At 43.9% G+C, this 14,375-nt stretch overlaps 1 protein-coding gene across 4 annotated transcripts in view; it reads left to right on the top strand.

Moving 5' to 3' along the window:
* The first annotated feature begins 3,944 nt into the window (after positions 1-3,944).
* Positions 3,945-14,375, top strand: part of si:dkey-71h2.2 (low density lipoprotein receptor adapter protein 1-B) — an 83,017-nt gene continuing 72,586 nt past the window's right edge. For all 4 annotated transcript variants that reach the window (XM_055635540.1, XM_055635541.1, XM_055635542.1 and 1 more), the window contains exon 1: positions 3,945-4,413. In XM_055635540.1, coding sequence (XP_055491515.1) covers positions 4,329-4,413 — 85 coding nt within the window. In that variant the 5' untranslated portion in view covers positions 3,945-4,328. The remainder of the gene's footprint in view (positions 4,414-14,375) is intronic.

The following is a 14,375-nucleotide window of genomic DNA, read 5'->3' as shown; positions in this document are numbered from 1 at the left end:
CAACTGCAGAACTTGCATGTAGCAGGATATTCTATGTATAATTTATGTTTTTGTGGGTGTCAGTGTGTATTTGCAAGCAAGATTTTCATTGTACCTGTACTTCATCATGGCTATATATATCTCAATAAACTCGGCTTGACCTGATGATCTGGTTTACTATCGGATCAGAGAAAGGAGTTATACCTTCAGTATAAAGGAACCAGTTTAGAACCATTCTTCATTTAATGTTTGTGCCTGCGCTTTGGACCTCCTCCTCTCCCGCCATCAGCTTCCTTCTCCTCCCTCTCTCACTATCTGGCCTCCTGCTCCCACTCACCCTTTTGCCTGTTTGCTTCCTCCCGCCCTTTTGCCTTTTCCTCCCCCCTCTCTCACTGTCTGCCATCCCCCTCCCTCTCTGTGTGTTCTTTTCCTCCCTCCCAGCTGCCCCCTCATCTCTCACCTGCCCTCCCTCTTTAGCCTGCCCTCCCTCGCACCCTTTCACCTGCCTACTAAACCTATTTCCAATAATTTCCCTATCGTTGATCCAAAGCCGGCAGATTTTTTTAATAAGTAAACAACATTGGCTTTCCACCTATCTTCTAGGACCTCATCTGTAGCTAATGAAGATGCAAAAGTCTTAGGTTTAGATTTAATATTGTTGTGTGTACTAAAGTACAGTCAAATGCTTTGTTTTGTATGCTATCCAATCAGAATATATAATACCATACAAAATACAATCATTTCAAAGTCTTATAACAGAGGGGAAGAACCTGTCCCTGAGTCTTGTTTTAAGAACTGCAGATGCTGGAAAAATCGAAGGTCGACAAAAATACTGGAGAAACTCAGCGGGTGAAGCAGCATCTATGGAGAGAAAGAATAGGCGACATTTCGGGTCGAGACCCTTCTTCAGACTGATGTCGGGGGTGTGGAGTGGGTAAAAGAAAGGAAGATGCGGAGACAGTAAGCTTGTGGGAGAGCTGGGAAGGGAGAGGAGAATGAGGGAGAAAGCAAGGACTATCTGAAATTGGGTGGGAAGCGACGAATTGACCAGGGAGTTACGGAGGGAACAGTCTCTGCGGAAAGCAGAACGGGGAGATGGGAAGATGTGGCAAGTGGTGGGATCCTGTTAGAGGTGGCGAAAATTTAGTGGATTATATGTTGTTTGCGACGGCTGATAGGGTGGAAGGTGAGGCAAGGGGGACTGTCCTTAATACGAGTAGGGGGATGGGGAGTGAGAGCGGAGCTGCGTGATATAGAGGAGACCCTGGTGAGAGCCTCATCTATAATAGAAGAGGGGAACAACTGTTCTCTAAAGAATGAGGACATCTCTGATGCCCAGGTCTGGAACACCTCATCCTGGGTCCCTTCCCACCCAAATCACCCGCTTCCCGGGTACTTTCCCTTGTAACCACAGGAAATGCTACATTTGTCGCTTTACCTCCCCCCTCGACTCCATCCAAGGACCCAAACAGTCTTTCCAGGTGAGGCAGAGGTTCACCAGCACCTCCTCCAACCACATCTACTGCATCCGCTGTTCCAGGTGTCAACTTCTCTACATTGGCAAGACCAAGCGCAGGCTTGGCGATTGCTTCGCCCTAAGCCTCCGCTCAGTTTGCACTAACCAACCTGATCTCCTGGTGGCTCAACACTTCAACTCCCTTCCCATTCCGAAACCAACCTTTCTGTCCTGGGCCACCTCCATTGTCAGAGTGAGGCCCAGCGCAAATTGGAGGAACAGCACCTCATATTTCGCTTGAGTAGTTTACACCCCAGCAGTATGAACATTGACTTCTCCAATTTCAGATAGTCCTTGCTTTCTCCCTCCTTCCCCTCCCCCTTCCCAGCTCTCCCACAAGCCTACTGTCTCCACCTCTTCCTTTCTTTTTCCTGCCCCCCCTGACATCAGTCTGAAGAACAGTCTTGACCCAAAACATCGCCTAGTCCTTCTCTCCATAGATGCACCCTCACCCGCTGAGTTTCTCCAGCATTTTTGTCTACCTTCCTGTTCCTGGGTATTGTGGTGTGCACTTTCAAGCTTCTGTATCTTCTGCCTAGTGGAAGCGGGGGAAATTAGGAATTACCAGGGTTGGACAAATCTTTGGCTATATTGGCTGCTTTCCCGAGGCATCATGAGTGGAAATGGAGTCAATGGTGGAGATTCTGGTCTGTGTGATGGACTGGCTACATTCTGTGCACTTTCCTACAGTCTTAGACAGGGCTATTCCCAAACCAAGCGACAATGAAACCTGATACTATGCCTTCTATGTTGCATCTGTGGACATTTGTAAGAGTTATTGGAGACATGCTATATTTTCTCAGACTCATAGGGAAGTTGAGGTGTTAATGTGCTTTCTTGGTTTTAGCTTCAATGTGGTTGGTCCATGACAGATCTTTGGTAATATTAATACCAAGGATTATGAGTGGGATCCTAAATGAATGTTTTTTATTGGTTTTCAGTCTCCTCCTTTGTTTTCTGTGACATTCCTTCAGACCATGAGTATTTATCCACCTTAATGTATAAAAATATCTTGAACACCTCCTCCTCCTCCAGTATAGTATCATATACAGTATGATACTGTAATATCAGTACAACATTCTCCCAACTCTACATCTTCCATATCCTTCTCCCTGGTGAAAACCAATGAGAAATATTAATTTAGGGTCATGCTCATATCAAGTACTCAAAAAAAAAATCCCATTTCATCACGAAGGTCCCAACTCTTCTAGACACCGATGATAGACACAAAAACCTGGAGTAACTCAGCGGGCCAGACAACATCTCTGGGGAAAAGGAATAGATGCCGTTTTGGGTCGAGACCCTTCTTCAGACTGAGAGTCAGGGGAAAGGGAAATGAGGCACACTCTGATATAGAGTAAATTAGAACAACGGAAATCCCTCTTGCTTTTGATATGACTGGTTGGCACGTAAAGAGCTTTTCACTATACCTCAGTAAACATGACATTAAACAAAACTAAATATACTTAATATGTTTTAGAATTCTGCTTAATGCTGCTTGTCAAGGCCAATTCATATCCTCTTCTTTCCTCCGAATAATTGTTGTTAAATTCTCCTACATCCTTCAAAGGACTTGCTGAAAATTAAATGCCTCCACACAACATTTGCTTCTTCCTTATCTCTAATTAATGCTTCCATTTCCTTTGTACCCTAATCTTACCATCTTTGCTTCTTACCCTTATTAACTCCCCCCTCTTGCCTTCTTTAATGCACCCATTTAAACCTCAGGCACAGGCTTCTACTTCCCTTAACTACTCTAACCTCTCCTCCTCTGAACATACAACACTCCACACACTGTGCAGCAACCTCGACATTATCGTCAAACCCGCTGTTGAGGGAGTTGCCGAGGTAGTCTTGCCCACTGACCTCTACCGCGCTGAGGCCAGGTGCCAACTCTCAGACGCCTACTTATCCTTGGACCATGATCCCACAGATAAGCACCAGGCTATAATCTCACAGATCATTTCTGGTTTTATCACCTTCTGGCTATCTGCCCTCCATAGTGTCCAACCTTATTGTTCCCCTGCATGGCCCAGTTTTATCTTCTCCCCAAAATCCTTACACAGAACTGCCCTGACAGACCCATTGTTTTACTTGCTCCAGTCCCACTGAATTAATTTCCACATACCTTGACTACATCCAATTCCCCCTGATCCAATCCCTCCCGACCAATATCCAAGACACCTCACATGCCCTTTGTCTCTTCGATGACTTTTCCAGGCCTCCACTCCCTCTTCTTTATTACAAAACAATTGGAAGGGTCTCGACCAGAAACGTCACCCATTCCTTCTCTCCAGAGATGCTGCCTGTCCCACTGAGTTACTCCAGCTTTTTGTGTCGACTGTTTAAACCAGCATCTACAGTTCCTTCCTACACAGATACATGTGAACCTCTTTCTCACCTGGAAGGACAGCTGGGTCCCTATACGGATGCGAGGCAGGGGTGGTTTGGGTGTGAAGGGAGGAACTCAGCAGGTGGAGCAGGTCAGTGGTAGGGAAGGGAATAGTCGCCGTTTCGCGTCGAAACCCTGCACTAAAGTGAGCCAAGCGGATGCAAGGCAAGCTGCGGCGCGTCAATACGAGCTGAGATAAGCCGGGTCGGATCGAGTCGGGCAGGGATGAAGAGAACTGAATTGAGTGGAGTCAGGCCGTGAAGCTGAAGGGAATCGCGCTGAACGGATTGGAGTTATTGCGACCGCGCCCCTGCATTACTGCCCTCGCTCGGCTGAGAACGGCGGCTGTCGCCTGTCCGTCATCCACCCGGGGACGTGGAGCCGAGCAGCGTCGCCCCAGACATTTCCTTCTCACCCCAAACGGCTTTGCAGTCGCCGACTATGGACGCGTTAAAATCGGCTGGCAGAGCGCTGATCCGGAGCCCCAGTATCAGCAGGCACAGCTGGGGCTTGGCGCGGCACCACAGTAAGTTTCAGCGCCTGGGCTTGTACAATGGCTTGGTGGTGGTGGCGGCAGCACACAACCTGCGCCTCCGATTGAAACGCGAATAGGCTGGACGCTAAACAGCGTAAATATGATCGCCTTTAAAATGTAACATTGATTTGTATCATATGGGCCTTTGTCCCACACCATTAAAGCAGTGCAGATTTCCCTGGGTCCTTGTGCTCAGCTTGTTTGGACGCCTTCGATTTTGTTCCTTGCAAGTTCAGTAGAATCTGTTTTTTGGGCATTGTAGCGTTAGATTATTGTTGTAGCGTTATTAATTTAACGACTGTATTTTGTTTTTATTTTTGAAGTCCAACCATTCATGGAATGATCTCTACGCTTGCACATAAGTCAATGGGATTAACAAGTATAATATTTTTTGGAATTGAATTATATGGAATTGAATGCTATGCTTATAGCTCATCTGCTTTACTGATTGCTACACTGTGATTCTAAATTGAGGGGGACTGGAATTTTCCAACTGAGCTGCATTTGTAGAAATTTCTGCTAGGCTGAGCAGTTTGGCTTGTTTCATTTGTGTGTACATCAGGGGAGATCTGGAATTCTAACAGTATTGTTTGAACATGAATGGCTATTCCATGATTTTCTAAAAAGTTGCTTGAACAAAAATTATTGCCCTTGTGATATTGTAGTGAGAATATATATATATATCTATATATAGTTTGCATGTGAGTAGATAAGTATAGGAAGTCCACTTGGAGAATCAAAAACAATCTGCAAAAAGAACAGTAACATCTGAAGAAGGGTGACGACCCGAAACGTCGCCCATTCCTTTTCTCCAGAGATACTGCATGTCCCGCTGAGTTACTCCAGCATTTTGCGTCTACCTTCGATTTAAACCAGCTTCTGCAGTTCTTTCCTACACTTAGCATCTTCATGTCAGAATTAAATAATTAATTGAATGTTTTCAGAATGGCTCAATCTCTTAGATTTTGACATTTTTGAGAAGTACTCCAAGTACAATCATGGTCCAAGGATGGTATTTTTTTTATGCCCATTTAGTACTTGAACTATTAGTTGTGTATCTTTATGTTGATGTTTAGAAGACCTTTGAAAAAAATAGTGGCTTCACAGTCACTTTTGGTCCAGGGTAGTGATTGCCAACCAACATATAAGCTCCCCAACTTTTATATGCCATTCTTGTATTTGTGTTTGCCTGTAGTTTGAAATTCATTAACATTTAACCTCAGAATTACAAATAAATATATCCAATTGTACATTTTTAAAAATAGAAAGGACTGTTAAATCTCCACAAAGACATAATGTTGCTTTTTATAAATTCTCCTTTGATGAGTTTAAAGTTTCACTCAATGGATCCCATCTAATCTTTATTGGAATCTAAATGATTCTTTACCTCCCTTTTAACAAATTCTGGACTATCTTGCCAATTTCTGATATTTTAAAATCACACACTTTGTTCCCCAATTTGCATCTTTAGAAAAAAAATCCTTATTACAAATTTCTCTGAATTCAATTGGAAAATATATTTTAAAGAAAATATATCTTCTAAAACAAACAATTTTCCAAAACAGTTGCTACAGCTAGGATTTTTCAAATCACTAATTAATTTATTAAGTGAAATGTGCTGCTTTCACAAAAGAAACTTGTGGCCATTATTAGTTGTCATTGTCTCCCAATAGACCTCCAAATGTTAATGGTTTTAGAACAGTACTCAAAGTGGAAAGACTGTTTTGCTGGTTCCCAGCAAATGCAATTGCAATCAATCATGTAGGAGAATGGGACACTACTTTGGGTCTAAAAGTAGGGACACATTTATACACAAGCCATAAGGTCTGGTCAATACCTTGCAGCTATATGCTTAATATTTTGCTTGTAAATATCAGGGAGTAGTGTATAGTATATGCTAAGTTCAATTTTTATTACTGATAGAAGTTACATTCATCTTAGTATTTCTTGGTTATAATTTAGTCATTTCATGCTTGATGACGTTCTAAATACATTTCCAGTAAATGATGAGCAGTGACACCTGTTTACAAATAATTCTCATGTTTGTATTTGTCTGGGTTCCAGTCTGCAGGTTCAATCCCTCATTTATGCTATCTAGTAAGAGCTGCAGTTAAGGTTGGTTTCAGTAGCTTGGGTTAAAGGGGGGAAAATTGGATTTTGTTTCTGTGCCCGGTTGCTAATTAGATGTCCTTTAGAAGTGTAATCCAAATGAGGAAAGGATCAATGTTATTTGTATCCCTGCTGTACATGTGCACCAGTTGGGCATACCACTTCATGTAGAGCTTTTAAAATGGGTTAATGATTTGTGGATACACATTTGCAGTTCAAACAATGGGTTTTTTAGTAACAGTGTGGGGAAGGTTCATGGTTACTCGTTCGGTTTAGGCCAGTTAGTTTATTTTATTGGCAGAGGAGTGCAATTTAAAACTACGACAAATTAGAAAAAACTCAATCTATTTGTTCCACACTTAGAACTTCATCAATTTTCTGTGAATCAAACTTGCATGACCATGGAGATGATTTTCGGATACTGCAGGTGCTGGAAACTTGAGCAAAAAAACAAATTGCTGGAGGAACTCTGCGGGTCAAGCGGCATTTAGTTGGGAAGAGGAGGGAAATGGATAAATGCCGTTTGGGGTCAGGACCATTTTTCAGGACCGGAGTAGAGGGGAAAGTGCTGAGGGGAAGTGAGCAGTGGGGGGGGGAGGGGTGTTGGAAAGTGATAGATAATGCCGATCTCATGCCGCCCATTCTACCTTCCCCGGGAGTTCGGCTCAGTGATCATCACAGCCGTCTACATTCCACCGCTGGCAGACACCGACATGGCACTATCGGCCCTACACAATGTGCTATGTCGACATCAAAACAAGTACCCGGATGCGGCTATGGTGGTGGCTGGAGATTTTAATAAATCAAATCTCAAGACGGTCATGCCGAACTTCTACCAACACATCACATGTGCCACCAGGGGGGAGAGAACTTTGGACCACTGCTACACACCGTTCAGGAAAGGCTACGAGGCCGTTTCCCTCCCTCCCCTAGGAAAATCTGACCACGCTGCCATTTTCCTGTTGTATAAACAGAGGATAGTTTGGGAAGCGGTAGAGACGAGGGACGTAAAGCGGTGGTCCGACCAGTCAGAGGCCATGCTGCAAGATGCACTGAGCGATGTCGACTGGAATATGTTCCAAGCAAGTTCCAGTGACGTCAGTGAGTTCGCGGAAGCAGTCACGGACTTCATCGCAACAGTAACCGACAACATCGTCCCCACGGTAAGGGTAAGCACCTTTCCGAACCAAAAACCCTGGGTAGACAGGTCTGTTTGTGTGGCCTTGAATGCTCGCACCGCTGCCTACAACTCGGGCCTGGCATCAGGAAACATGGACGTCTACAAGGCAGAGTCCTACCGACTGCGAAGGGCGGTGAAGGACGCAAAGAGGAGGTACAGAGACAAGATGGAGTTACAGATGGAGCAGCAGGACACCAGAAGCCTGTGGCAGGGGCTACGGATTGTAACCAACTACCGGAGCACCCCTCCCTCATCCGCAAGTGCCGGCACCTCCCTAGCTGATGACCTGAACTCCTTTTACGCTCGTTTCGAGAGGGGCAACACCACCCCAGGTCTGCCGACTATAGACAATACCGCCAGCGGGCTGGCTACCGAAGCTGAAGGGAGGAATATGCACACATTCTCGCTGTCCGAGCACGACGTGATGAGGGCTCTGACACGGGTGAACACGAGAAAATCTGCAGGCCCCGATGGCATATTGGGGCGAGTACTCAAGTCCTGTGCTACGCAGCTAGCTCCAGTGCTCACTACATTATTCAACCTCTCCCTGGACATGTCCGTGGTCCCTGCCTGCTTCAAAAAATCCATAATTGTACCGGTACCAAAAAATGCCTCCCCAGCCTGTCTGAATGACTACCGTCAGGTGGCCCTTACCTCGGTAGTCATGAAATGCTTTGAGAGGCTGGTGAAGAATCACATCTGCGCCTTCCTCCCTCGGAACATGGACCCGTTGCAGTTTGCATACCGTCCGAACAGGTCCACGGACGATGCGGTCTCCCAGGTCTTGCACACCGCTCTCTCCCATCTGGACAGCCAGAAGGGGGGCTACGTGAGGATGCTGTTCATAGACCACAGTTCAGCCTTCAACACGATAGTCCCCACCAGACTGGCCGGGAAGCTAATGGAATTGGGGCTCAACACCTCCCTCTGTGCCTGGGTCCTGGACTTTCTCACCGCCAGGCCCCAGGTAGTCAAGATGGGAGGAAATACATCGAAGTCCCTCACCCTGAGCACAGGATCGCCCCAGGGTTGCGTCCTCAGCCCCCTATTGTACTCCCTGTACACACATGACTGTGGCTAGGTTCAGCTCCAACTCAATAATTACGTTTGCTGATGACACTGTGGTGGTGGGCCTGATCTCAGACAACGACAAGAAGGCCTACCGGGAGGAGGTGGCTGATCTAGCACTCTGGTGCCAGGATAACAGCCTCCTCTTGAACATCAAAAAAATGAAGGAGCTGATCATGGATTTTAGGAGGGCACATCATCCGAGGACGTACACTCCATTGAGGATAAATGGGGATCCTGTGGATAGGGTGAACTGTTTTAAATATCTGGGAGTCCACATCTCCGAGGATATGACATGGGCATCACACGCCTCAGCACTCGTGAGTAAGGCAAGGCAGAGCCTTTACCATCTCAGGCAATTGAGGAAATTCAGAGTGTCTCCGAGGATCCTCCAGTGCTTCTACGCAGCGGCGGTGGAAAGCATCTTGTCCAGGAACATTACCATCTGGTTTGGGAATTGCTCTGCCAAGGACAAGAAGTCTCTGCAGAGAGTAGTGCGTTCGGCCGAACGCACTATGGGAACTTCACTTGCCCCCCTGCAGGAACTATACATCAGGAGGTGCAACTCCAGAACCAACAATATCATGGGAGACCCCTTCCACCCCTGCAACGGACTGTTCCAGCTGCTACGGTCAGGCAAACGCCTCCGTTGCCATGCGGTGAGAATGGAGAGGTTGAGAAGGAGTTTCTTCCCAGAGGCCATTCGGACTGTAAACGCCTTTCTCACCAGGGACTAACTCTACTGAACGTTTTTCCTTCCATTATTTATTATGTAAAATAATATGTGTGTTATGATTGTGTTTATAGTTTGTTTGGTTGATGGTCTTTTTGCACAAAAGTCCGCGAGCATTGCCACTTTCATTTCACTGCACATCTCGTATGTGTATGTGACAAATAAACTTGACTTGACTTGACTTGATAAATCCTGATACTAAAGGGATGATTCACAGTTATGTTGGGTGGAGGAGAGAAGGGTGGGGAGATCACAAATGTTGGAGATGATGAGTTGAGAGGACAAACAGCTGCAAACGGTGTAAGAAAGGGTAAGGAGTGAAATTTAGAACCAGAGGGAGGGATGGTAGCTTGATGGGGAAAGAGGAGACCCATCAGAGATTCCCCCAAAATCATTGTACTGTTTTTTTCATATTCCAAACAATTATAAATATAATGAGGGGGTAAAGGTGGGTGATGAATAGAAGGAAGAGGGCAACATTACTGAGTGAGGGGAGCGGGGAGCAGTGGAAAGAAAAGTGTGTAGGTGAGGACCTGGCTAGTTCAGAAGAAGAATGAGATGGAAAAGAAAGGAGTGAGGGCTTTACCTGAAAACAGATAATTCAATTTTCATGCTGTTGGACTGCAGGCTAGTCAAGCGAAATATGAGGTGCTGATATATTCCTGGTGCTGGAATATGAATTTGGGTGTGATCTCGCTCTGACAATGGAGGCAAATGTCTGGAGAGGAAACATAGAAAATAGGTGCAGGAATAGGCCATTCGGTGCTTTGCGTCAGCACCGTCATTCAATATAATCATGGCTGATTATCCAGAATCAGCACCCCATTCCTGCTTTCTCCCCATATCCCTTGCTTTGTTAGCCCTAAGAGCTATATCTAACTCTCTCTTGAATACAGACAGGTTGTTATGGGAATTGGAAAAGGAATTTTAGTGGCTCACAACCACTCGGTGTCAGGTTTAGGTTCTTCAAACTGCTTTGCTGAACACTTGTGCTCCAAGGCAAGTTAGAGTTCGCAATTGCAAGCAACTTCAATTGAGTGAACATTTTGCTGACAAAATTACTGGCTTTCATATGACTATTAAAGTCAAGTGGTGCCTTGACCTATAAGGAGGAAATAAAGATCCAATTACAGTATTCGAAAGTAGAACAGAGGATGCTCTTGGTATCCTGGCTACCATGTTATCTTCAACTATGATATTTAAAACAAACTATCTGGCTATTTTCACCATTGTAGATTGTTGCCGTGCACTAATTTCCTACCATCTTTCTCATTTTACCAGTTTACCAGTTCAAAGATTAGATGCAAACTGCTTTGAGATGTCTGAGACCATGAAAGTGATTTAATAAATGCAACTCCTTCTAAAATCTATTGATACATTACCTTCAAAATGTTATTGCCGTGGGAGTTATGTAATTTTCCTCAAGAGATGCACAGCAGTTCCTTTGTGATTGTGGGATTGAAAAGACAAATTAATGGTTTGGAAAATGGACAAACAGTGCAAAGACTTTGGGGGAAATCTCTGACCATTTGCTACCAGCTGATGATTCTGGTCCAGGCACTTGTTCTGAAAATACTGTTGCATTTTCCTTCCCACCTAAAAACACCTGACCTCCCAGAAGTTGTGGGAAGACAACCCAGGCTAAACTGTGGGCAGAAGTGTTGGCAAAATGTGGAAAATTCCTTTATGGCTAAATAAATTAAAGTGAAATGCATTTAATCGTGCAAATTGGGGATTTGTTAGATTTTCTAGATTATTGGATCTTATTCCTTTTATTACCGCACTCATTTTAAATTTATTTTTTATTAAATGTTACACAGTACATTTTCCTGTGGGATGACTTTAAATGGAGCACAGGATACAAAACCTGCTAAGTTTAATGGGAATGCAGTAATGGCCCCAGTGTGCTAAGGGGAGCATGGGAAACAGGGCCCTGGAGAACAAGGTGCTGAAACATCAAGGTTTCTGAACAATGGGATACCAGATTCACTGTAGTCATAATCGACCTAAGAAATGAATTTGGTCTAAAATTATCTGTAGTGCCTAACATTGATCAGAGGTGGTTTCTAATTTTCCAGAGATTGCTTTTGAATCTTACAATTTGTGCCCAATCTCGCACTGTCATCTTCCGTACATGTAACTTTATTTTTGGAAACTTCACGGCAGCTCTGAAGAAACTCCAAATGTGTGCATTCCATGAGAGGCAAAGACCTCACTCTTGATTATTCGTGAGCAAAATAAGAAATAAAATAAACATCTCTTTGAAACTGGAGCACATTAAATAATTCAATAACCATTATAAGTGTATGTGCAGAACTAGTTCTAGTGACAAAATGTAGGGACCAACAGGAATTGTGATTAAAATGTTGTAAGTTAAATCATTAGACTGCTCAGGCATTATCATGTTAACGAACAGTTGCTATGGGTACAGCTGGCTGTTACCAACCTACCCACTGTTATTGGATATGGATTATTTTAAATTGAATATGCTCTGTTCTGATATTTACTTCATGGAAATGCTATATTTCTGGATTTCATGTGATGGCTGCATGAATCTCATATTGTTCTCAGCCACGCAAATTATATACATCCCATCACATTGCATTACATCAGTGCTACTTGCCCATTTCCATCCATTGTACGAGTTTCTACTAACTGCATATTCTTTATACAAATTGTCTGAAGGACTGTTATTAGTGGCCTAAAAGTACAGATTCAGATTCAGATTCAATTTTAATTGTCATTGTCAGTGTACAGTACAGAGACAACGAAATGCATTTAGCATCTACCTTGAAGAGCGACATAGCAAACGATTTGAATAAAAAATAATTAGTGTCGGGGGGGGGGGGGTGGTGATTGGCAGTCACCGAGGTACGTTGTTGAGTAGAGTGACAGCCGCCGGAAAGAAGCTGTTCCTCGACCTGCTGGTTCGGCAACGGAGAGACCTGTAGCGCCTACCGGATGGTAGGAGGGTAAACAGTCCATGGTTTACCCAAGGAGGGTAAACCGTCCATGGGTGAGAGCAGAAAAGTAGCACTTTTATCTTGATAAGATATTTTGAGAAAGTACCAAAATCTCTGCAAATGTTAAAACTTAATTTTCTGTCTCCTGATATAATATAGCCCTTATGAATTAGGGATTCTGTCACATAATCCATTGCATGACATGCACCATAAACAATGTATGAATTGTGTGATGGAGATGAGAAACAAGGACTTTTTTTTTGCACTGTATTTGTTTAATAGGAATAGATGTATTGTGGGTTAAATCCGAACATGTTGCATGAATTGCATGAACTATGTTAGCATTCATAGCAAATATGTTAGCATTCATAGCAAAAGGATTTGAGTATAGGAGCAGGGAGGTTCTACTGCAGTTGTACAGGGTCTTGGTGAGACCACACTTGTAGTATTGCATACAGTTTTGGTCTCCTAATCTGAGGAACGACATTCTTGCCATAGAGGAAGTACAGAGAAGGTTCACCAGACTGATTCCTGGGATGTCAGGACTTTCATATGAAGAAAGACTGGATAGACTCGGTTTGTACTCGCTAGAATTTAGAAGATTGAGGGGGGATCTTATAGAAACGTACAAAATTCTTAAGGGGTTGGACAGGCTAGATGCAGGAAGATTGTTCCCGATGTCAGGAAAGTCCAGAACAAGAGGTCACAGTTTAAGGATAAGGGGGAAATCTTTTAGGACTGAGATGAGGAAAACATTTTTCACACAGAGAGTGATGAATCTCTGGAATTCTCTGCCCGCAGAAGGTAGTTGAGGCCAGTTCATTGGCTATATTTTAGAGGGAGTTAGATGTGGTCTTTGTGGCTAAAGGGATCAGGGGGTATGGAGAGAAGGCAGGTACAGGATACTGAGTTGGATGATCAGCCATGATCATATTGAATGGCGGTGCAGGCTCGAAGGGCCGAATGGCGTACTCCTGCACCTATTTTCTATGTTTCTATGTTTCTATGAACAGAAATCTCGCTAGTGTTGGAATTTTCATGCAACATGTATCTTGGGTCCACATCACATTTTAAATCTATTACCACAGTTTTTGGTCACATCTTACACTGGACATCTACTTCCGTGCCAATGCCAATATTTGAAAATGTTATGTATTTTTTCAGTTCTCCTGATAGAAGAGGAGCAAATTGCAAAGAAACCACAGAAAATGTGCAAGTGGTGTAGACTAGTGACATTAAGTGAGTTCAAAGCCATGGCATGACAAGGGATGGCATGATTGCATAATGGTAGAGCTACTGCCTTACAGCGCCAGAGATTCGATCCTGACTACGGGTGCTTGCTCGTACAAAGTTTGTGCGTTCTCTCCGTGACCTGCGTAGGGTTTCTCTGAGATCCTCAGTTTCCTCCAACATTCCAAAGACTTCCAGGTTTGTAGGTTAATTGGTTTGGTACAATTGTATAAATGTAAGATGTCCCTAGTGTGTGTAGGATAGTGTTAGTGAGCGGGGATCGCTGGTTGGTGCGGACTATGTGGGCCGAAGGGCCTATTTCCATGTTGTATCTCTAAACTAAACTAAACTACAGATATAGATTTAATGTGCGGGCAAAGATATGACAAATTGAGTAAAATGTAGAAAAAAAAAGTGATGTTGTCCATTTTAGCAGGAAAAGTAAAAGTGGAAACCTATTATCTAAATGGTGAGAGATTGCAGAAAGCTGAGACGAAGAGGGATGGATGTGTTTTAGTGCATGATTTGCCAAAGGCTAGTAGTATCCACATACTGCGAGTAATTAGAAAAGCTGACAGAATATTATTGTTTATTGCCAAGTAAACTGAATACAAAAGTAGGCAGTATCACTTCTGTTACATTTGCAATGGTGAGACTGCATCTGGAGTGC

The sequence above is a fragment of the Leucoraja erinacea genome, chromosome 5 (genome assembly GCF_028641065.1).
Source record: "Leucoraja erinacea ecotype New England chromosome 5, Leri_hhj_1, whole genome shotgun sequence".
NCBI classification, from domain to species: domain Eukaryota; kingdom Metazoa; phylum Chordata; class Chondrichthyes; order Rajiformes; family Rajidae; genus Leucoraja; species Leucoraja erinaceus.
Note: the sequence above shows the minus strand (reverse complement) of the source record. Positions and strands in the feature narration are given on the sequence as shown.